At 53.7% G+C, this 25,368-nt stretch overlaps 1 protein-coding gene across 4 annotated transcripts; it reads right to left on the bottom strand.

Annotated features, from left to right (window-relative positions):
* On the bottom strand, positions 1–25,368 carry msi1b (musashi RNA binding protein 1b). Of its 4 annotated transcripts, none has more exons than XM_069182098.1 (15): positions 25,218–25,368; positions 24,803–24,843; positions 24,031–24,112; positions 23,584–23,668; positions 13,526–13,567; positions 12,926–13,018; positions 6,950–6,998; positions 6,221–6,303; positions 5,913–6,030; positions 4,519–4,599; positions 3,568–3,624; positions 2,936–3,004; positions 2,569–2,720; positions 1,936–1,982; positions 1–1,733 (listed from the first exon to the last, which is right to left on the bottom strand). In XM_069182098.1, exons 1-14 carry the CDS (start codon positions 25,274–25,276, stop codon positions 1,941–1,943), a joined length of 1,053 nt encoding a protein of 350 aa, XP_069038199.1. In that variant the 5' UTR covers positions 25,277–25,368; the 3' UTR covers positions 1–1,733; positions 1,936–1,940. The 4 variants fall into 4 exon arrangements, with proteins under 4 accessions (XP_069038199.1, XP_069038200.1, XP_069038201.1 ...); XM_069182099.1 differs by having other exon boundaries at positions 2,942–3,004; XM_069182100.1 differs by lacking the exon at positions 3,568–3,624.

Below are 25,368 nucleotides of genomic sequence, written 5' to 3'. Positions count from 1 at the left end.
AATGTTTTAAAATAATTTATTAGGAATTTTAAAGGGATCTCCAGAGTGGAATAAAGAGAAAAGAACAGAGAGAGAGTGAATTCTCAGGGTTACAGTGTCGTTGAGGACCTTGGTCAGAGTGTAAAAATAACTGACTGGCTGAAAAGCAGACAGGTCTGTATCTTTACAGCCACCCCCCTCCCCCCTCCCCCCTCCCCCCTCCCCAGTGCTGCCGCGCACCCCAGGAGCGACAGGTACCCCACAAATTAAAATTCAAAACAACAATAAAATTAACAAAATAAACCGGTCAGGAAGAAAAAATACAGCTTTGTTTATTAAATAAAATCGTCAAACGCTTTCCTGAATGCCACTGTATTACCATTATTATTATTATTTTAGATAAAATAATTTATTGCTCTTTAAGTCTGTTAAATAACTACAGTATTGGTGTCACCAGTAGTCGTGTGATGCTCTCTCTGTGCCCAGTGTCTCGTGCGCCAGGGGGTCAGGGGGTCGGGGGGTCAGAAATCCTTCACAATCCCACCAGCCGGTCAGGAGTCTCTCTCCGTGCTCCTTGACGTTCCGATGCGGGACAGCGAGGTGATCCCACAGCTCTCTGCCTGACTGGGAAACAGAGAGCCCCCCTCCCTGCCCTGCAGCGCACCGACACACTGGAGGAGCCGAGACTGTCTGTGTGGACAAGCTGAGATGCTGGCGGTTTCTATAGCAACCTCGACACCCCCCCCAACAAACAGACCCACACTCCTGTACCCCCAACAGCCTGCAGCCAGGCCCGGGCCCCAGAGAGGTGCCCCCATCTCTCCTCAGTTTGTCCTTCATTTTAGTCAGAGGTCACAAACGAGCGGAACAGCAGAGAAACGACAACAGAGCAGCACAGCCACGTCTCGAGAAGCAAAGCAAAATAGAAACTCGGGGGGTGCTGGTGGCGGGCCCCCAAACCCCCAAACCCTGGGCAGCGCACACTGCTGTCTGACCATCCCGCAGACTCAGCTCCTCTATTTACAATATCTTACAGGAAAAAAACAAAACAGCTTTTAAAACCAATTCTGGAAAAATACTTTTTTGAATATTACAAAGGTTTTTTTTTTTCAAACTAGCAAAATATACATTTTTGTTTCCTGTTTTTCGCATTTGTTCAAAAAGCATTTTTTTCAGCATTTTGCTTATTGGTGCTCTGTGCTGTGTTGTAAGACGCGGAGGTTAAACACAATCAGACGCACAGTCTCGTGCAGGACGTGCCCCTCTGCCCCAGCGAGCTCAGGGACCACGTTACTGCAGACAATACAATAATCAGCCCACAAGAACACGAAAGTCCAAATAATATTCCTCCAAAATAAAGTAAGAATAAATGGAAGCAAAAATAAAACAAAATAAAAGAGGGATGTTCAGCACATTTTCTAACACAATCACAAACCATTTTTCCGCTCAATTTTAAGAAGCTCTATAGACCTCCTGGCGCAACAGGAAGATACCAACAAACAAACAGCTTTGAAAACTACAAAAAACCTACAGGTTTACAGGAAGGAAGACAGGAAGCGGAGTCTGAGAGGAAGTGATGTTAGTACAGGAACAGGAAGAGAATGATCTTCAGTCGGTGGGTGGAGTCCAAAGGCAGGGTCATTTAGAGCCACCACAGCCAATCCATGTGCAGTTTATAAGAATGCAGCAGTTAAAAGAAAACTGATTGGACCACAGCAGCTTTAACCCCATCTTCTTACTGGCAGACAGAAAGCCTGAGGGACACAGAGACAGAGAGGTCAAGGGAGGTCAGATTATGTCACCACATCACTGAAATGGAGGTGGTCTGAGGCGTGAGAACAGAAGGTATGTTTTTGTAGAGACAGCAGTGAGTCTCTCAGTATCGCACTGTCAGTATGCCTCTGTTTCTCAGTGACTCAGATTCTCAGTATCTGGCAGTGTCCTTCCAGAACTCACCTGTCTCAGTGGTAGCCATTAGTGAACGCTGTAGCGATCAGAGGACCCTAAGGGGAAGGACAACAGAGTTAGAGACATGGCAGCAGAATTCTGTCAAACCCTCCCAATGAATGTCTCTGTGTCACATATACTCTGCGCATGTCAGTCAGTATGAGGCTGTGGGAACAGGAGCACAGAAATGAAGTCTGTATGTCCACAATGTCACCAGAATACTTCTTAAAGCAGCCAGTGCAACGCAGGACACCTCAAGCCAATGGTGAGATGTCTTCTGATGTCATCTTTTTGGGTGTTATGTAACAGACAGCTGTAGTGCTGCTCTTGAGTTTAACAAAGAAGTTGAACATCTTGCTTTTCCACTGGGTCACCCCAGAGGATTTCTTCCAACATCAACAGTGAAATACAAACCATGAGACACAACAGGAAACTATGTGTAAGTGCATTTAAAACCAACAACAGGAGGCGAGTCTTTACACAGAGGGTTGTGGGAGTCTGGAACGAGCCGCCCAGCCATGTTATTGAAGCTGATACCCTGGCTTCTCTCGAGAGATGTCTGGACGAGGCCCTTGGGTCAATGAGCTGCTCACAGGCCTGGGGGGCTCCAGCCTCCAGCTGCGTGCCGTGTGATAGACTCACCCCCAGGCTGTGTCCGAACCCCGTGCTGGGGGCGGGGCTGGCAGCGCTGATGTAACTGCTGACTCCTGAGTCCTGGTTGGCTCCATACAGGTCTGCCATTGGCCCAGGGCTGCTGGCCCCCAGGAAGCCCCCGGAGCGGGAGGCGGTGGAGCCTGAGAGAGAGGGCTGGTGTCAGTTTCCTTCATGCTCGCCCTTCGCCTGCGTTCACGGGCAATGTCAATGCTCTAACAGCTCAGAGGGAATGCTCGATTTTTATATCAAGCTGCGTTACAAACTGAATTTAGAGAGGAGAAGAAGGGACAGAGGGAGAGGGGAGAACGTAAACACGGCACAGATACTGAATGTAACGTGGAGCTGCGCCCCCTACCTGTACCTCTCACCACTGCAGCAGCTGCGGCGGCGGCTGCCATTGGTCCATACGCTGTGAGAGGAATGGCTGAGAGAGAGAGAGAGAGAGGAGAGGAGTCAGTACGGCAGCACCTCACCCATGGCACCGAGATCAGGGACAGGAGGCAGGGAGGAGGGACTCATGCAATCCTTATGAATCACCACTATGCACAATCATGTGATCGACTGCATCAAGCCCGGACCACCCCTGAGAGACTGGAATCGGAAAAAAGGGCAATCGGCAAGAACAAACCAAGAAACCAGAAGAAACCAAGCGTGTTCAAGCCAGAGCAAAGAGCCTGAGCTGCACTGACTGGGCAGGACAGGTGTTCACAAATACTGTGGCGCACTCTCACACAAGCACTCACATTCTCTCTCTCACAGTGTCACACACTCACAGTCTAACACTCATACTCTCTCTCTCTCACAGTGTCACACTCTCACAGTCTAACACTCATACTCTCACTCTCACACTCAGTCTCTCACACTCATTCACACTCGTCCACACATACACTCACACTCACAGACTCACACTCTCTCACACACAGAGAGGAAGACAGGAGGACAGGACAGGTAGCATGCTGCTTGTAAACCTCAGGAGCGTGAACTGACCTGTGATCTCGGGGGGGTGGGGTGAAGTCAGGAGGGGGGTCCTCTCTAAATGGAATTCTAGAATAGAAATTCAGAGAATCCTTTAACAGCACAGCAGGGCAGCTCATGGAGAGAGGGAGGAGAGGAGACAGGGAGACATGAGGGACCCAGAGAGGGGTGAGAGACAGGCGAGAGGTGGTCAGGCTCACAGTCCACAGTGTGAAAGAACAAGAGTGAGCAGAGACCTGGCGCTCGAGGGAGACCTGAACCTGACCTGCAGCTACCCATCCCCCAGAACAATTCCCCCTTTCCAGCATTTCTCTGGGAAGGGGGAAGGGACAGACATGACGCCCAGCTCCCTGAAATTTACAAGCAGCCAGTGAAACAGCTAGAGAAACAAACAGACAGTCCCCTGTACATGTGAGTGTGCATATGTGTGAGTGTGCATGTGCACGAGTGAGCGTGCACGTGTGTGACACCCTCCTGCCCAGTCACTCCCACACTCTGTTCCCTCAGCTGGTAGCATGAGGAACTGCAGTGCCCCCTGTGCACTTGCCTGCTGGCTATCACAGGGCAAGTGCACAGGGGTACCATACAGTATATGCTCACTGCTCAGCATCATCAGGACCTACTTCAGCAAGCTGCACTGACGAGACTGACAGGCAAAGGTAATCTGAGGAACAGGAGTTCGGCACCGCGCTGACTGAATATACGGTAACAAGCATGAAATCCGGTGCCGACTCTGGCACAGGGGCCTGGCACCTGGTAAAACCTGGAATGGATCAGAGTGACGTGTAACTGGAGTCTGTCTACCATCTCTGAAATTCTTGTTCCATTTCTCTGAACATTTCTCCTGCCCTTCACATCTGCTGGCCTCCTTCTCGTCTCACTACTTGAATCACATTAATTACTGCCAGCCCCCACCCCAATCAGCCAATCATGGAACGGAGCAAGGTGGGAGGGCGGGCTCACCTGGGAACTGGTAGGTGTAGCCAGGAGTGATGCCAGTGTAGCCGCGGCTGGCGTAGGTCGCTGCCTGGAATCCTGGGTAACCTGCGCAGGAGAGAGCATCCAGGTGAGGATGGGGCAGAGGGTCATCTCCATGGAAACAGGACCAGGGAGCGCAGAGATATGCATCACTTGTTAAGCACCGCTTGAAGCCATGGACAAGGAATTTTGTGTATTAACACAATTAATACCATTGAAAACAATGTGAATCTGACATAGCAGACCGTATGAATTGTATTTTTAACAGCCCCTGTTCATTTGAAGGTTAGAATTGTCAGGTGTGCCCTACGACAACTAACACTACAGAGGTAATATACTTATCGATAATTCTGTCTTCAGGTGGAGGTGTGATACGAACTGGTAAAGATTATCTAAAATCAGAAGAGAAAAGTACAGCACATCGCTCTGCGGAGCTAGGTCAGTGTAGCTGCACACTCACACCACCAGAGGGAGCCTGGGCGCCACACGTGAGTCAGTCGGAGCTCCACAGCCCCGCGCTGGGGTCTGGTGTGTCTGTCCTCTTGCGGGTCTGTTGTTCATAGTGTTCCAGTTTGGGTTTTTATTAAAACAAAATCAAGAAACCTTTGCTGATTTTGTTTCTCTTCTAAATACAAAATGTGAGTTGAAATTGGTGTAAAATGAATAAAAACAGTTTTAATTGGAGAAAATGATAAATGCTAACATATATACCTTTTGACAATGTCTACATGTGTTTGAACGGTTTCTGTTTTTGTACACGTTTGTTTTTTTACTTCTGAGAAGCACCATCATCCTAACTATCATCATTTGACCCTGGCCTTTACCCAGCATGGCCTCTTAATAACCCCCCTCTCTGAACTGGCTTCATCACTCTGCTCTCCTCCCCACTGAGAGCTCCTGTGCGGGGAGTGGACTGGTGTAGCACCCAGGTGGGGCTGCACACTGCTGGTGGAGGTCCCCAGTACCTGTATAGCACTTTGCAGAAAAGTGCTATATTATTATTATTACTATTAATTATCCTGCTGCCTAAATCACTGTGGTATCCAGGCAGCCATAAACAAGGGTCAAAACAACTCCCACTGTGTGAGTGGCTCTCCATTGAGTGTGTGGAGGGTGTTTTACATTTCACAACTGGTTCAGCTTCCAAACTGAAACTATCCTTCAACCCAATATTTCAATTTCATAAAAATGAGAGTATAATGAGTGAAACAGAGAGTCAGAATTAATCCCAGTGAATCAGTAAAATATCAGGTACTTTGTAGCAGAAAAAGTGGAACCCTAGTTAATTAGTGGAGGCAGTGGCCAGATGCCCGTCCCAGCCTATCACAAGTCAATCAGATGTCCTGGGGTTGACGCTGAATAAGGCGAAGGCTTCCTACCCAGCATGCCGATTCCTAGCATGAAGGCGTCCATCCCATAGGGCATCACTCGGGAACGCCCCCGCGCAGAGCCTGTCGGTGACATCACTTCCTTTGGCTGAGCTTTCTTACACTCCACCTGCAAGACAGAGTCATGTCTCACTGTCACCCCCACAGACCCTCCCTCCTGTCACCCCCACAGACCCTCCCTCCTGTCACCCCCACAGACCCCCTGCCACTCCCACAGACAAGAGTTTCTAGACACACACTATACACGCCCATTGTAACTGACAGACACACCCACTGTGAGACACCCTCTTCCTCCTCACCATTTTGTTGTTGATTTCATGGAAGTGAATTTCGCACACTTTCTCCACAACATCTTCATTCTCGAACGTCACAAATCCGAAACCTGCAGTGCAGACAGACACCTCTCAGTGTGAGCAGCTCCTCTCTCCCAGTAGCAGCCCCGATCGTCACATTGCCTTCCTCAGTCCCTCCTCCCTCCACAGCTCTGCACATGCCAGGTCCACAATGTCCTGACTCAGCCCCCCTGCCTCCCTCTGTTTCTCCCTCTCTCGCTGGAGGATTTAGTGCTGAGCTTCTCCCCGTCACAATCAATCAGTCAGCAGGCTGGGAAAGAGGTTTACCCTGAGCTCTGATTAACCAGAAGGCTAATTAGACCAGCCCCGTTCCGTTTGGTCACCTCAGCAACTCTCCCTGATCCCAGTCCAGCCCCAGCGAAGGTTGACCCTGCTGAATGAGCATTGGGAAATGTGCTCTTTCCTCGCTGATCCCTGTGCATCCCTGTGGCTCTGTCTCACCCTGTAGGATGACAGCGCCGAGGGACGCTCAGGCAGTGAGCAGAGGCTGCAAACACCACACCACCAGGCTCACCAGCAGGCCCGGGCTCCTCAGACTCCTGAGACTCCCCCTCAATACCTCACTAGTGCCCTCTGACCTCACGAGACACATGATAATGGTAAGGTTTCCTCTCCCTGGCGGCCAGTGTGGAACCCACAGCCCCTTCTGATTGGCTGACAGCTGCAGGGACTAACCTCTGTGCCGATTGGTCGTCTTGTCGAACATGAGCATGGCGTCGTCAACCTGCAAGGCAGACAGACGGTCAGGAGGCTGGACAGGCACCCTGCACAGCGAGTGGAGCAGAGCGCCCCCAGCAGGATACAGGGGGGCCGGTGCGCACTTTCCAAACAGGGGTTAAGCAGGGTGTCACATACATGCATATAAAAGAACAGGCCACTGGAAAGTCAATCATTCCCGTGTATAATAATTATCAGGCCCAACTTGGTGTTACTTTACATCTCACATCCTCATCGAGGTTCTTTGTTTTCTCACTGCAGCCTGAGGAGCGCGTGTGAGGCACAGCGCCCCCCAGTGGTGTGAAGCCACAGGCCACCTGGTCCGCACCAGGAGAGGGAGGGTGTCTGCCTGCCGCAGGAGCCAAAGAGAGCGGGTGAGATCGCAGGCCGGGCCGCGAGGCGCTCTGGGACCAGGGGGGACCCCGTCCTCCCTCCACCCCAAGACAGCCGAGTCTCAGCTCGCAGCCCGCTCTCTCAATAGACCTCTGGCGGGGGGGCTTTGAGAAACTGTGTGCCATTCTCTGGCCTCCCTTTCACTTCCCGCAAAGTTTTGCATTGTCATGGAGACGCGGAAAAGAATTTCTATAAGGAGGCTTAACCTCCCCCTCCACCCCGAGAGAGGGGGGCAGGAGAAGAGAGCGCAGGGGGATAGAGAGCAGGGCAGAGAGGGAGGGAGGGAGGCAGGGAGAGAGAGAATGAGAAAGAGGGCGCGAACAAAAGACTTCTGGCTCTTTGTTGTTTGTTGGCACAGACTGCTGTCTGTCCGCTTCCTTACAAACAGCTCCCCTCCCCCTCTCACACACCTCCGAGAGAAACTTCGAGGGGCTGTAAAAGCTCTCTGTGCTGCACCTGAGCCTGCTCTCGCTCTTGGGTGTCTGCTCGTGCTCGGCACTCAGTCCCCCTCTGCCTGCGAAAGGTCACAGGGTCAGGGCGTCCTGCCAGCCTGCCTCTCACACTCTGACATTTACACTCCCTGTCTCTCTGCCCATCTCTCCCTCTGCCGTCTGCCGCTGCTTTCTCTCGAACCCTGGACCAGGACCCAGAGAAGCCATTGCCCCTCTGCCGACGGGGCTGTGCCTCTGCTCTCTCCCCCTGTGTCCCTCTTTCTATCACAATGCATCCAGTCAGGCGCTGTAATCGGGAACCATATGGCTGACTGGAGCCCAGCGCCCTCGTTCTCTCTGTCTCTTTCCCACATTCTCCCTTAGTTAGTCTTTAGTTCTCCAAATGACTGACTCCTCTTTCACTCACTCTCACCCTGATGCTTCACACATCTCTGCCTGTCTCACCACACTTCCTGGAGAAACCTGCCCCTACACATGTACCTGTCTCACTGCACTGGAGACCTGCCCCCTCAACCTGTACCTGTTTCACTGCCCTAGAGACCCACTCCCTACACCTGTACCTGTTTCATTGCCCTAGAGACCCACTCCCTACACCTGTACCTGTTTCACTGCCCTAGAGACCCACTCCCTACACCTGTACCTGTTTCACTGCCCTAGAGACCCACTCCCTACACCTGTACCTGTTTCACTGCCCTAGAGACCCACTCCCTACACCTGTACCTGTTTCACTGCCCTAGAGACCCACTCCCTACACCTGTACCTGTTTCACTGCCCTAGAGACCTGCCCCTTCCACGTGTACCTGTCTCATTGCATCGTCTGTTCCAGGTGCAGCTGGGAATCTCATTGCTTTAGGGAACAGCATCAATTCTGCTACAACTGGAATCCAGTTCCAACCTTAATAGCCACGTCCTGGACTCAGCCAGTCTCTCTGTGGAAAAATCCTGGCATTTCTAATTAGGCTCTGGGCACAGCCAGGAATGGTAGTCTCTGGCTGGCAGAGGTGTGGAGTCTGGCTCAGTAATTCAGACCTCACAGGACACAGACAGGCAAGAGAGGGAGGCAGGTCCTTTTCTCAGTGATACTAGCATGCAGTCCTGATGCAGAGAGACACCTTTGTTACATATTCCCCACTGTCTCCCTGCTCCTTCTCCCTGTCTTCTTGCACTGCGAACAACTCAACTCCGGCACAACGCTGACAGGAGCACAGACAACTCAACTCCGGCACAACACTGACAGGAGCACAAACAATTCAACTCCGGCACAACGCTGACAGGAGCAGTACCCACACACAGCTGTCAGACAGCTCTAACAGGTTCATAGCCCACAGAACTCTGCCCTCGGTCTGCAGAGGTGGAGAGTCCCTCCTTCACAGCAGCCTGGCCTGCTGACTACGAAACACTCCAGCCTGGAAGAGCACCGAGCTGACAGAGACCCCCAGCACACAGACCCTCGCTGACACAGACAGGACCTTCTTCCCACAAGGCCCCCAGTCACCCTGCTGTGAGCGAGTGTGTCAGACTGTGTAAGAGTGTCTGACCTGATGAGAGTGTGTCAAATTGTGTATCTGTGTACGTGTCTCAGACTGTGTGTTAGAGTGTGTGTGTCAAACTGGCAGAGTATGTGTGTCAGTGTGTGTCAGACTAGAGGAGGAAGTGTTAGATTGTAGTCAGTATGTATCAGACTGCATGTAACAGTGTGTGTCAGGCTGTGTCGATGTGTGTGTGTACTTTTAGCTCTTCAGTGTTATTACTGTGGAGTGCTCCCCCCCAGGCCACTGAATTGGGACGAACAATAGCTCTGCCCGGGACGGCCTGCACTGGCCAGGTCTCCATGGCAACCAGGACTCCGAGGAGGGGCCCTGCTGCAGCTGCTACATGAGATTAGTTCAGGCCCCGTTAATCCCCCACACCCACCTCACCGCACCTCCTCTCCTTCTCCCTCTGCCTCTTTCCCTGTCCCTCTCCCTCCACTGGCTCTGTCCTCTCCCCGCCTGTCCATACATGCAGCGCAGGCTAGCCTCTGTGCACTCCCTGCACTCTCACCACACTCCCACTGAGCTCAACGCACTCCCACTGTGCTCACTGCACTCCCTTTGCGCTCCCACTGAGCTCACTGCACTCCCACTGAGCTCACCGCACTCCCACTGCACTCCCACTGAGCTCACTGTACTCCCACTGAGCTCACCGCACTCCCACTGCACTCCCACTGAGCTCACTGTACTCCCACTGTGCTCACTGCACTCCCTTTGCGCTCCCACTGAGCTCACTGTACTCCCACTGAGCTCACCGCACTCCCACTGCACTCCCACTGAGCTCACTGTACTCCCACTGAGCTCACCGCACTCCCACTGCACTCCCACTGAGCTCACTGTACTCCCACTGAGCTCACCGCACTCCCACTGCACTCCCACTGAGCTCACTGTACTCCCACTGAGCTCACCGCACTCCCACTGCACTCCCACTGAGCTCACTGCACTCCCACTGAGCTCACTGTACTCCCACTGAGCTCACCGCACTCCCACTGCACTCCCACTGAGCTCACTGTACTCCCACTGAGCTCACTGCACTCCCACTGCACTCCCACTGTGCTCACCGCACTCCCACTGCACTCCCACTGAGCTCACTGTACTCCCACTGAGCTCACCGCACTCCCACTGTACTCCCACTGAGCTCACTGTACTCCCACTGAGCTCACCGCACTCCCACTGAGCTCCCACTGAGCTCACCGCACTCCCACTGAGCTCACTGTACTCCCACTGCACTCCCACTGAGCTCACCGCACTCCCACTGAGCTCCCACTGAGCTCACCGCACTCCCACTGAGCTCACCGCACTCCCACTGAGCTCACCGCACTCCCACTGCACTCCCACTGAGCTCACCGCACTCCCACTGCACTCCCACTGAGCTCACTGTACTCCCACTGAGCTCGCTGCACTCCCACTGAGCTCACCGCACTCCCACTGCACTCCCACTGAGCTCACTGTACTCCCACTGAGCTCACCGCACTCCCACTGAGCTCACTGCACTCCCACTGTGCTCACTGCACTCCCACTGTGCTCACCGCACTCCCACTGAGCTCCCACTGAGCTCACTGCACTCCCACTGATCTCACCGCACTCCCACTGAGCTCCCACTGAGCTCACTGTACTCCCACTGAGCTCACTGTACTCCCACTGCACTCCCACTGAGCTCACTGCACTCCCACTGAGCTCACCGCACTCCCACTGCACTCCCACTGAGCTCACTGTACTCCCACTGAGCTCACTGCACTCCCACTGAGCTCACTGTACTCCCACTGAGCTCACCGCACTCCCACTGAGCTCCCACTGAGCTCACTGTACTCCCACTGAGCTCACCGCACTCCCACTGCACTCCCACTGAGCTCACTGTACTCCCACTGAGCTCACCGCACTCCCACTGCACTCCCACTGAGCTCACTGTACTCCCACTGTGCTCACCGCACTCCCACTGCACTCCCACTGAGCTCACTGCACTCCCACTGAGCTCACTGTACTCCCACTGAGCTCACCGCACTCCCACTGCACTCCCACTGAGCTCACTGTACTCCCACTGTGCTCACCGCACTCCCACTGTACTCCCACTGAGCTCACCGCACTCCCACTGAGCTCACTGTACTCCCACTGAGCTCACCGCACTCCCACTGCACTCCCACTGAGCTCACTGCACTCCCACTGAGCTCACCGCACTCCCACTGCACTCCCACTGAGCTCACTGTACTCCCACTGAGCTCACTGTATTCCTACTGCACTCCCACTGAGCTCACTGTACTCCCACTGAGCTCACCGCACTCCCACTGCACTCCCACTGAGCTCACTGTACTCCCACTGAGCTCACTGAGCTCCCACTGAGCTCCCACTGAGCTCACTGTACTCCCACTGAGCTCACTGTATTCCCACTGCACTCCCACTGAGCTCACCGCACATTCAATCCAACCTTCAATTTTAAACCTCTGCTCCAGTCTGGAGCTCAGATGCACAAGACTAAAGATTGTTTGTTTCGGCTTTTGGAAAGAGCAGCAGTCAGGCCAGACTGAGCACACAGGGAGAGAGTGGAGAGGCTGGGAGAGATAGGGACAGAGAGAGGAGCTGAAGCAAACAGAGGGGCAGTGGGGGGAGACTGGGGCAGACTGGAGGGGAGACAGAGGGGGGAGACTGGGGCAGACTGGAGGAGAGGCAGAGGGGGGAGACTGGGGCAGACTGGAGGAGAGACAGAGGGGGGAGACTGGGGCAGACTGGAGGAGAGACAGAGGGGGGAGACTGGGGCAGACTGGAGGAGAGACAGAGGGGGGAGACTGGGGCAGACTGGAGGGGAGACAGAGGGGGGAGAATGGGGCAGACTGGGGGAGAGGCAGAGGGGGGAGACTGGGGCAGACTGGAGGAGAGACAGAGGGGGGAGACTGGGGCAGACTGGAGGAGATGCAGAGGGGGGAGACTGGGGCAGACTGGAGGAGAGACAGAGGGGGAGACTGGGGCAGACTGGAGGAGAGACAGAGGGGGGAGACTGGGGCAGACTGGAGGAGAGACAGAGGGGGGAGACTGGGGCAGACTGGAGGAGAGACAGAGGGGGGAGACTGGGGCAGACTGGAGGGGAGACAGAGGGGGGAGACTGGGGCAGACTGGAGGGGAGACAGAGGGGGGAGACTGGGGCAGACTGGAGGAGATGCAGAGGGGGGAGACTGGGGCAGACTGGAGGAGATGCAGAGGGGGGAGACTGGGGCAGACTGGAGGAGATGCAGAGGGGGGAGACTGGGGCAGACTGGAGGGGAGACAGAGGGGGGAGACTGGGGCAGACTGGAGGGGAGACAGAGGGGGGAGACTGGGGCAGACTGGAGGGGAGACAGAGGGGGGAGACTGGGGCAGACTGGAGGAGATGCAGAGGGGGGAGACTGGGGCAGACTGGAGGAGATGCAGAGGGGGGAGACTGGGGCAGACTGGAGGGGAGACAGAGGGGGGAGACTGGGGCAGACTGGAGGAGAGGCAGAGGGGGGAGTTATATCAGTTCCATCATGTGTTTATGTGCAGCCTGGCACTTTGGGTGAACACAGACTCAATTACAGAGAGATACACACCTTTCCAAACTGGTCAAAATACTGCTTGACGTCCTCAATCGTAGTGTTCACTGATAAGCCGCCTACGAAGATCTTCTTTGTCCGAGTCACCATCTGAGCATGAGAGAGAAAGAGTGTCCATGAGGCAGATGCAGACACACACAGTTTCCTTTGTGCCTCTCCGGAGGCCAGGCTGTTGTGCTGAGAACCTGGTCAACACCTTGCACAGGTGACCAGGTGAGCATTAGTAATGGAAGGAGGCTATTGATAGCAGACTGTGACTGTAGCTATAGGGTAACCAGGATACCCATTTAAATTATATATACAGCCATAAAACAGCAAATATAATATTACTAGTTGTGAAACGTCTGATTATATTTAAAAACAATCATAGGGTAAGCACCTGCACAGGAAACAGGACAGTCCCTTAAAATCCAGCAAGGGGATCAGGGACCTGAATTCTAAACAGTCTTACGACACTCTGTACTCTCAGTGGAGGGATTTCATCTCTTAAGTTAGCTACACTCTGAAAGTCAGCTTACATTTTCACACACTGTCCTTCTCCCAGGTGAGACCCAGGACAGAGAGAGGAGAGAGAGGCAGGAGTGACAATTGACCTACCTTGGGCTGCGCTCTGCGGGGGAATGCAACTTTTGGGTCGATCTGTAAGAGACAGAGGCGAGAGACTGAGAAATAGAGAGAGCAGCTCTGGATAAAGTCAGGCTCTGACTCACTCAGACACTTAAACTCCTGCTAAACTCTATTTTATCAGGTCTTCTGAGGAAGACCTACATCCCTGCATCAGAGCTGCATCTCCAGGCCAGAGCCAGAGGCATTTCCACAGACATCGTCACACCAGGACAAGGGGTAGGACAGTAGGAATGCGGGTCAGTCCAGCCCACACGTCCTCGGCTCCGACCAACCCAGCCTGGAGTATCCTACTCCCAGCTGGAGCAATCTGCTCCAGCCCACAGTCGCACCAGTCACGCTCAGCCTGGGCGTCACAAGAATACTTCCACTGGTCACAATGCACTTGGAAGGACTTCGTGTTGCTCACTGTGGTAAACACTGCTCCTCCGTGATCGTAGCCTGGTGTTTAGGAGTGTGTTAATTTCACAGGTTGACACACTGAACAGCAGGGCACACTGCTTGAACAGCGCTGCCAGGAGGAGACGACAGTTCAGTGTCACACTACGGTGAAGCACGGAGCTGCGAGGTCATGAGGGGGTTAAAGGCGGCCGAGGCTGCTCCAGCAGCAGACCTGCATCTCCAGGGAGATGAGGTTCGGAGGAGCTGTCAGGCCCATCTGCGACAGCCACGCGGCGGCTGGGGGGCAGGCAGAGTTACACACACAGCCCTCAGGGCCCGGACACCCACCCCCTGGGCTACTACCAGCCACTGGGCAGGGAGCACGCTGGAGCTCCTCACTGCCCCAGCCCACCTGCCTCTCTCCCAGCTCACACTGACACACTCCTGCCTCTGTCCCAGCTCACACACACACATACACACACACTCCAGCCTCTGTCCCAGCTCACACTGACACACTCCTGCCTCTGTCCCAGCTCACACTGACACACTCCTGCCTCTGTCCCAGCTCACACACACACTCCTGCCTCTGTCCCAGCTCACACACACACTCCTGCCTCTGTCCCAGCTCACACTGACACACTCCTGCCTCTGTCCCAGCTCACACACACCCCTGCCTCTGTCCCAGCTCACACATACACACACACTCCTGCCTCTGTCCCAGCTCACACACACTCCTGCCTCTGTCCCAGCTCACACACACACTCCTGCCTCTGTCCCAGCTCACACTGACACACTCCTGCCTCTGTCCCAGCTCACACACACACTCCTGCCTCTGTCCCAGCTCACACACACACTCCTGCCTCTGTCCCAGCTCACACACACACTCCTGCCTCTGTCCCAGCTCACACTGACACACTCCTGCCTCTGTCCCAGCTCACACACACCCCTGCCTCTGTCCCAGCTCACACATACACACACACTCCTGCCTCTGTCCCAGCTCACACACACTCCTGCCTCTGTCCCAGCTCACACACACACTCCTGCCTCTGTCCCAGCTCACACTGACACACTCCTGCCTCTGTCCCAGCTCACACACACTCCTGCCTCTGTCCCAGCTCACACACACACTCCTGCCTCTGTCCCAGCTCACACACACACATACACACTCCTGCCTCTGTCCCAGCACTGCTCTGCTACAACTCTGGAATCCCACACACGGAACCAAATTACACCCAGACACACGCACTGACAGCCACACAGTCATACTCTCCCACACTCACAGACAGACCGCCACACTCTGTCTCACACACAGCCTGGTCCTGTAAAGGCACAGTAGCAGACACTGGCACACTGACTGAGGCACACTCACACTACTGGACACTGACAAACTATCGCACAATGCAATGTGCGTCAATCAGTATCAATTCTCAAATAATTCTCTAATGAATTCTCTTTAATACAATTCTCAGTTACATATAGAAACACTATATTATGCTTTAAATAGATCACCCAATTTAAAAATAACTTATTTTTAGTGGACAGTTCCAGTATGCATGATTTATTTTTAAAAAACAAACAATTAAGACATTTCCAGGACAACAGTCTCGGAAAACCCCACCGCTCCACAACCAGCAATCAATCTGTAAGTCAATATCGGAAAGCCCGTGGGGTGGTTCTCCAGCAGCACTATGGTGAGGTTACAGGCAGGTCTGGGGGACTACCAGGGCCCCAGCTGAGGCCCCCTGACTGCTGACGAGACTGAGGAGCTGTGTCCATCTGTGGGGTCACTTCACAAGTTCAGAGATCGGGCTCACTGGTTGTGAGGGACAACCTGGGCACCGAGCCACCACCCAGAACAGGTCTTGCCACCCCTGGCTCATTCAGGAGTCCCGGCACCTTCTCCCAGGTCCCTCAGCTGCGGCCAGCAGACCACATGGCTTCCTCTGAGGTCCATAGCACCTGGATTACTGTCGCACAGAGCTCCCGCGCATTACACACGCAGCTCCTGCCAGGCCTGCAGTCAGTGTGGGAAGTTCAAGCCAGGCTGGTTTCCTTAAGATGGATTATTGGCTCCTGAGATCCGCACTATAAACAGCCAGGGTGAGCCCTCTCCCCCACCCCCACCCCCGGTCAGCTGATCCAAGCTAATCTCACCCCAGCCCCCCAGAGCACATGGTGGCAGCTGGCTAGCCAGTCCAGGGACACAGGGATATAGGGATATAGGGATACAGCACACAGCAGCCTGATCCACATCAACCTGCTCTAACCAGGGCTCTTGTCTTAAGTGCTCTGCATTAGAATGTTAAAGTATACACACGTGATATTTCAACTCCAAAAATGTACTTAAAACCAGAAACCATGCTTGGGCTTTCTAGTCAGCTGGACAATTCTTCCTGGAAGCTCTCTGTTGAACCTGGAGTGGATCAATCCTCACTCCAATGGGAGTGTGTTTCAGTGCAGGTGAAAAAAATGTTTTTTCCATTTGACTCTTCACTGCTGTTTTTAGCAGCTAATAAAAATCTTTAACACTACAAATCCAAAATCATCCAGTACACAATCCTGCTTTAACTGCTGTTCCCAACACAGAAATAAAAATACTCTTCACTGAACATTAACCTGCATCTATAACATACTCCTAATAAATCTCTACATCGTTTTCACTGTTTAAAACTGTCTTATTCCTCTCCTACTGACTCAGGTGAGGTGTAAGGAATTGCCCCCCACCCCCTCTGACCCAGGACCCCTCTTCTCCAGCGGGGTGCACTGTTCCTTGGGACACCCCCCCACGCACACACCCCACTGGGACACCCCCACACACACACACATCTCACTGGGACACCCCCACACACACACACCCCACTGGGACACCCCCACACACACACACTCCACAAGGACACCCCCACACACACACACATCTCACTGGGACACCCCCACACACACACACACTGGGACACCCCCACACACACACCCCACTGGGACACCCCCCCACACACACACACCCCACTGGGACACCCCCACACACACACACTCCACTGGGACACCCCCACACACACACACACTGGGACACCCCCACACACACACCCCACTGGGACACTCCCCCCCACACACACCCCACTGGGACACTCCCCCACACACACACACCCCACTGGGACACCCCCACACACACACACTCCACTGGGACACTCCCCCCCACACACACACCCCACTGGGACACCCCCACACACACACACCCCACTGGGACACTCCCCCACACACACACATCTCACTGGGACACCCCCACACACACACACACTGGGACACCCCCACACACACACCCCACTGGGACACCCCCCCACACACACACACCCCACTGGGACACCCCCACACACACACCCACTGGGACACCCCCACACACACACCCCACTGGGACACTCCCCCACACACACACACCCCACTGGGACACCCCCACGCACACACACACCCCACTGGGACACCCCCACACCCCCACACACACACACACACCCCACTGGGACACTCCCCCACACACACACACCCCACTGGGACACCCCCTCACACACACACTCCACTGGGACACCCCCACACCCCCACACACACACACACCCCACTGGGACACCCCCACACACACACACTGGGACACCCCCACACACACACCCCACTAGGACACCCCCACACACACACACACACACACACTGGGACACCCCCACACCTCCATACCCCACTGGGACACCCCCACACACACACACCCCACTGGGACACCCCCACACCCCCACACACACACACACCCCACTGGGACACCCCCACACACACACACTGGGACACCCCCACACACACACCCCACTAGGACACCCCCACACACACACACACACACACACTGGGACACCCCCACACCTCCATACCCCACTGGGACACCCCCACACACACACACACACACTGGGACACCCCCACACACACACCCCACTGGGACACCCCCACACACACACACTCCACAAGGACACCCACACACACACACACACACTGGGACACCCCCCCACACACACACACACACACACACTGGGACACCCCCACACACACACACCCCACTAGGACACCCCCACACACACACACACACTGGGACACCCCCCCACACACACACACACACACTCCACAAGGACACCCCCCCACACACACACACACTGGGACACCCCCACACACACACACCCCACTGGGACACCCCCACACACACACACACACACACACACACACACTCCACAAGGACACCCCCCCACACACACACTGGGACACCCCCACACACACACACCCCACTGGGACACCCCCACACACACACACACCCCACTAGGACACCCCCACACACACACACACACTAGGACACCCCCCCCCCACACACACACACACTGGGACACTCCCCCCCAAACACACCCCACTGGGACACCCCCACACACACACACCCCACTGGGACACCCCCACACACACACACCCCACTAGGACACCCCCACCCCCACACACACACACACACGCACACACACACTCCACTAGGACACCCCCACACACACACACACACACACACTGGGACACCACACACACACACACACACACACACGCACACACACACTCCACTGGGACACCCCCACACACACACACCCCACTAGGACACCCCCACACACACACACACCACTGGGACACCCCCACACACACACACACTGGGACACCCCCACACACACACACCCCACTAGGACACCCCCACACACACACACCCCACTGGGACACCCCCACAACACACACACACACTCCACAAGGACACCCCCACACACACACACACACTCCACAAGGACACCCCCACACACACACCCCACTGGGACACCCCCACACACACACACACACACACACACACACACACACTGGGACACCCCCCCACACACACACACCCCACTGGGACACCCCCCCCCACACACACCCCACTGGGACACCCCCTCACACACACACACCCCACTGGGACACCCCCACACACACACCCCACTAGGACACCCCACACACACACACACCCCACTGGGACACCCCCACACACACACACACACACTGGGACACCCCCCCACACACACCCCACTAGGACACCCCCCCCCCCACACACACACACACACACACACACACACACACACACACACACACACTCCACAAGGACACCCCCCCACACACACACACACACGCACACACACACACACACTCCACAAGGACACCCCCACACACACACACACACACACACACACACACACTCCACAAGGATACCCCCCCCCACACACACACACGCACACACACTCCACAAGGACGCACTCTCCACACTGGAGAGCGGAACTGGGGTAGGAAGTCAAAGCTGAGCCACTCACTCTCATCCTCTCTCTCTGTGATGAACTGCTTGTTTTCTTTCTTCTTGTCAGTGCGAGTCTTGCAGTTCGCTGCCTGTTCAGAGCCCCATTGGGGACATTCCTGATGTTGCCCAAGGAGAAGGAGGCCAGGATGACATCCACTCAGAGAGAGAGAGGAGACAGACAGGAGAACCTTCATTCACGCAGAGAGAGAGGAGACACAGAGAGGAGAACTCTCATTCACACTGGGAGGAGATACAGACAGGAAAATCTTCACTCAGAGAGAGGAAAGACAGGAGGACATCCATTCACAGACAGAGAAACAGTTCCCACAGTATGGCTGTTTGCATTATATAAAGAACAGCCTCCTGCACTAGACTGGGCTATGTTGGTGTCTGCTCGGGACTGTGCTGGGTGTTTACTGTCTGAGCCAAAGCTGTCTGGTAATCATGGCAGCCTTCTCTGTGGGTGAGCAGCAGGTAAAGTGTTGTGGTGGGGCTCAGGAAGGTGTGCAGGGAGGGGATGAGGGGTTGCTATAGAAACAGTGTCCCCATAGCGAGGCAGATGTACAGTGACATCACGGTAGCGATTCCCACAGTAACAGACTGACTTAGCCACTCCGCTGGGAACATTCCACCATGACTCTCCCTGTTTTCTCTACACGTCTACCTCTCATCTGCCACTGACTCCCTCTCTCCCTCTGCTTCCTCCCCTACCCCCTCACTCATAGTCGAGAAAAGTAAGACTCAATGGCTGAGGAGGTATGCAGCTACAAACACAATGACACAGGACTATGGAGAATCTGAATACACCCCCCCACACACACACACTTTACCCCCTGGGGGTTCGTCAGTCATCCCCATAGCGACAGGCAGCTTGCATTGTCACTGGGCCCGCCCACAGCTGCCTACTTTTTCACTGATCAAAGACAAAGACAGACACACAGCACAGGAAAGACAGACACAGCTCTGTGAATAACAGACACACAGAGCTCTGTGAAGGACAGACACACAGGACAGAAACACAGACACAGCTCTGGGAATAACAGACACACAGCACAGACAGAGCTCTGTGAAGGACAGACACACAGCACAAAAAGACAGACACAGCTCTGTGAAGGATAGACACACATGACAGAAAGACAGACACAGCTCTGTGAAGGACAGACACACATGACAGAAAGACAGACACAGCTCTGTGAAGGACAGACACACAGCACAGGAAAGACACAGGACACACAGACAGCCCTGTACAGACCAAAAAGATAGACTCAGGCAGCTACACGACAGACAGGTCTGTCTAGAATGAAAAATAAGGACCTACAAGACAAATACACAAACCTGTACCTGATAGACTCACAAGGTGCTGTTCATTCATGCCCTGTGAGCCAATGTTTTTTACGATTATTCATAAAGCACTTTTCCTCATTCTGCATCTTTCACAGAGCTGTGTCAGTCCTACTGTCCCGAAGACAAGAAAGCACACTGTCTGCAGTACAGAACCTCCTCACTTAGACTGGCCATTCAGAGGGACTGATGCCACACAGTGCAGTTCAGGCAAGGTACAGTGTGTCTGAGAATACACTTTACTGTACAGTCCAGCAGGGCCATAACCAGACTCCCACTGCACAGCAGTCTGGTCCATTCCAGGTGTTACTAGGATCTGCAGGCTTCTCACAGAGCGTCATCACTTGGGAATACAGATTTCACACTTGTGATGTGATTTGTGGAAAAAAGAGCTCAGACAGGTGTGGTTAGTAGACTAAAAAATACTGTATATTTTCAGTGGTGCAAATAGTACAAAAACCTGCAGCTTAGAACACCTGAAATGGGTCAAACTGGTGTGTAATACAAATGTGATTGCTTTTCACGCTACAGTGAAAGGGGGTTTTCACTGTTGTATAGTACAATGTCTACATCTAAATTATATAAAAGTGCACAGTATCTAATGCATGTAAAAACTGTTACACTGTCTGCAGTACAGTATGACAGAGTCTATAGTATACTATCTACCATTCAGTGTCTACAGTACAGTGTAACACAACATCTATAGTATAGAATCTACAATATAGTATTTACAATGCAGTAAGACAGTGCCTATCGTATACTATCTACAATATAGTGACTACACTACAGTATGACAGTGTCTATAGTATGTTATCTATAATATAGTGACTACAATACAGCACAGTATAACAGTGACTATACTATAATATCTAAGATGTAGTGACAATGGTAAAGTAAGAGTGTCTATACTATAGCGTCTACAACATTGTGACTACACTACAATATGACAGCGTCTACAGTGTCTATAATATAGTGACTACAGTATATCGCAGTGTGAGTCTATAGTATAGTATCTATAATATAGTGACTACAGTACAGCACAGTATAACAGTGTCTATAGTGTATTATCTAAAATATAGTGACATTGATGATGTAATACACAGTGTCTATACTATAGTGTCTACAACGTTGTGTCTACAGTATAGTATGACAATGTCTATATTCTAGTGTCTACAATATAGTGTCTACAGTACAGTATGACAGTGTCTATGTTAAATTAACTACAAAGTATTATCTACGGTATTAAGTGTCTTTAGTATAGTGTCTGCAATATACAGTAAGACAGTGTCTACAATACAGTGTAACATTGTAGTGTCTTTAGTATCTAAAACATAATGGCTACAGTACAGTAAGACAGTGTCTACAATACAGTGTAACATTGTAGTGTCTTTAGTATCTAAAACATAATGGCTACAGTACAGTAAGACACTGTGTCTATAGTATAGCATCTACAATACAGTGTAACACAGTGGCTATAGTATAGTGTCACAGTATCTACAATATAGTGTCTACAGTTCATTACTGTCTACAGTAAAGGTACTGTAAGTGTATGAAACAATGTCTATAGAAAAGTAAAAAGGTCTAAAAATAGTGTTATGGATAAAGGGAGAACACAGTGTCTGTCAGTGTACCAGTCAGTAGAAAAAGACACCAGTGTTCTGCCTGTGCAATAAGTCAAAGTAGTCACAGTGTATGCAGTGTCTTTACTTACAGTAAAGATCAGTGTTTTCTGTGCAGTGTCTACAGTACAGTTTGGTGTGCACTGTGCAGTGTCTACAATACAGTTCGGTGTGCAGTGTCTACAGTACAGTTTGGTGTGCACTGTGCAGTGTCTACAATACAGTTCGGTGTGCAGTATCTACAGTACAGTTTGGTGTGCACTGTGTAGTGTCTACAATACAGTTCAGTGTGCAGTGTCTACAGTACAGTTCAGTGTGCAGTGTTCAGTGTCTACAGTTCAGTACAGTGTGCACAGGGCAGTGTCTACAGTACAGTGTGCACTGTGCAGTGTCTACAGTTCAGTACAGCTCAGTGTTTTCTGTACAGTGTCTACAGTACAGTACGGTGTGCACTGTGCAGTGTCTACAGTACAGTTTGATGTGCACTGTGCAGTGTCTACAGTTCAGTACAGTACGGTGTGCACAGGGCAGTGTCTACAGTTCAGTACAGCTCAGTGTTTTCTGTACAGTGTCTACAGTACAGTACAGTGTGCACTGTGCAGTGTCTACAGTTCAGTACAGCTCAGTGTTTTCTGTACAGTGTCTACAGTACAGTACAGTGTGCACTGTGCAGTGTCTACAGTTCAGTACAGTACAGTGTGCACAGGGCAGTGTCTACAGTACAGTGTGCACTGTGCAGTATCTACAGTTCAGTACAGCTCAGTGTTTTCTGTACAGTGTCTACAGTACAGTACAGTGTGCACTGTGCAGTGTCTACAGTGCAGTACGGTACGGTGTGCACAGTGGAGTCTGCAAGTCAGCGCTCTCCCGCCCCATCCTGTCCCGGTAGCGCCTCCTCTCCCCGCTGCCTCTTTAAGAGCCGCCCCGCGCGGGTCCCCTGGTCGCCATGGTGACGAACACCGAGCGAGAACGCTTCTCTGTCGGCCTCCTGACAGGCTGCGGGCGGGCGGAGGGGGGGTTCTCCTTTCTTCTCTCTGCGCGTCTCTCTCCCTTTTTTTCAAATTTTAAGCAGCTGGGAAGTGGAGCCGCAGAAAGCACAACAAAGAAAAAGACCCAAGTCGAGCTGCTACCTGCGGAGCGCGGCCTTCCAGGCGCTGACACGCGTGGGTTTCAAGATCGCTGCTTTGCAAGTTGCACGAAACATTTACCGACTGCACATACATAGGTGTTAAAAAGCATCTCCTTCTGTCGGACTGTGCCCTCCGTCACCCCTCCCTGGACACGGGACCGCCGCGGCCCATTTTAGAGAAGAAACTGGGTCAACTCACGGTCTTGGAGTCCAGCTCGTGTCTGGGCTGCGCCAGGACTTTGTCGACACCCGCCTGATCTACATAGGTGACGAACCCGAACCCCCTGCGAAAGAGAAGACGCGCTTAGCTCAGATGCGAGAAGGGGCCGGTCCGATTGTCGCCCTTAATGCTTGTGTTACAATCAAACGCCTTTATATTGCTGCTGGGAATCTGCAGGAGCTGATGAAGCACATTCTTCTCCGACAGAGCGGATAAGAAAAAGTGTTAAACTCCCGGGCCGCTGTGTTGTGGAAATTTGTACTCTCTTCTGTCTGGAGCCCGTTATGCCTCGAAATCGCACGGTTTTACAGAGTCGTTAGTCACAGCAGGATGCGCGGAGGGTGGGTTAGTGTTTGGGCCGGGGTCTGGCGCCCGCAGGCCGGGCCTGTGATAGGGCGGCTGGCCCGCTCACGCCCCCTCGCTCACCTCGATCGCTTTGTAACTGGATCTCGCATCACCATGCACTCCTTCAAGTCGCCGAACTTACTGAAGTACTCCTTCAGGCCCTCTGCAACACAGGCACAGACACAGAGTTAGTTCGCCGACAGAGGCGGCTCACGCACGCACCTGGACTTGTCCCAGTAACAACAGAAATACCCCGAGCGCCCCCCCTGTGCCCTGTCCCTCGGCCCCGAGCCTTGTCCGGGGGGGTCTCTCTCCGAAAACCAGAGAGAGGCGCTACACTGTAAGCAACACCCCCACAGGCTCGGGGAGCCGGGCTCGCACCCCCAGACTGCTGCCCTGAGAGAGGGGGACCCGACCGCTCGCAGCGTCCCGCGCTGAGCAGACCCCCAGGCGTGACACGGATCCGGGGGGCTCTTTCCCTCCTGCCCCGAGCAGGGGCGACAGACCCGGGGGTGCCTGTTTTTCAACTCTTTCTGCCCGGTTACCGGCGCCCGGCACGGCGGGGGGATCGAGGACTGAGCCATTAATCCGCGCTTCCAGCTCTGTTTGCTTAAACTACCCCAGACTGCGACCCGGCTCAAAGGGAGCTTTGATTCGGTCGCTGCGTGCTCGCCGGTCTCCGCTCTCCGCACAATAAGCGCCTTCTGGCAGAGCCCGGAGGGGTTGGAGCGAAACTCGCGCGGTGCGCTCCGTGTGCCCCCGACCTGCGCGGACCGGTGAGAGGAGCAGTCACCCCGGCGGGCTGCCCTCAATCTCAGTTTCCCACTGCCGCCGCTCGCTGCAGACGCCTCACCTTGTGTTGTCTGCCAGCTCAGACCCCCGATGAACATTTTGCTGTGCAAGAGAAGAAAAAAAACCCAAAACAAAACAGGGTGAGAAACTGGATCGGATGATAACTGTAACAATAACAAATAATATCGCGCACGGAGAGCAAGTTTAAATATCGGCCATGTTGGCCGCACAGGTCGACTTTGTTGAAACTCGCTCGGGCCGCCGGACCGCTCTGAGTGGGTCCTGCCCTCGGCTGAGCAGCGTGGAAAGTTGCGAGAGCGGCGGTCCCCGCGGCGGAGCGGAGCCACGGCGGCAGCGCAGCTCCAGTACAGTAGGAGTACAGCACCGGAGCAGCGCGCCAGTCTTTGTGTGCGAGCAGCTGCCCTGTGCTGCCGGCCCGCTGCCCGCGGAGCGAGCAGGGAGCGCTGGGCTGTTACCAGGGGTCGTGGGGGGAGTCGGCGGACGACAGGCTGCTCTGGCTCCCTTCCGTGTCCATTCCTGCCTCCGTTCCCGTGCCGAGGGCCCGTAGAGTGTGCGGTGGGAGTGAGAGGAGAGCGAGCGGAGTGAGGGAGGAGGAGGAGGGGGGGC

The sequence above is a fragment of the Lepisosteus oculatus genome, chromosome 22, assembly GCF_040954835.1.
Source record: "Lepisosteus oculatus isolate fLepOcu1 chromosome 22, fLepOcu1.hap2, whole genome shotgun sequence".
NCBI lineage: Eukaryota > Metazoa > Chordata > Actinopteri > Semionotiformes > Lepisosteidae > Lepisosteus > Lepisosteus oculatus.
This window is presented reverse-complemented; position numbering and strand designations above follow the sequence as displayed.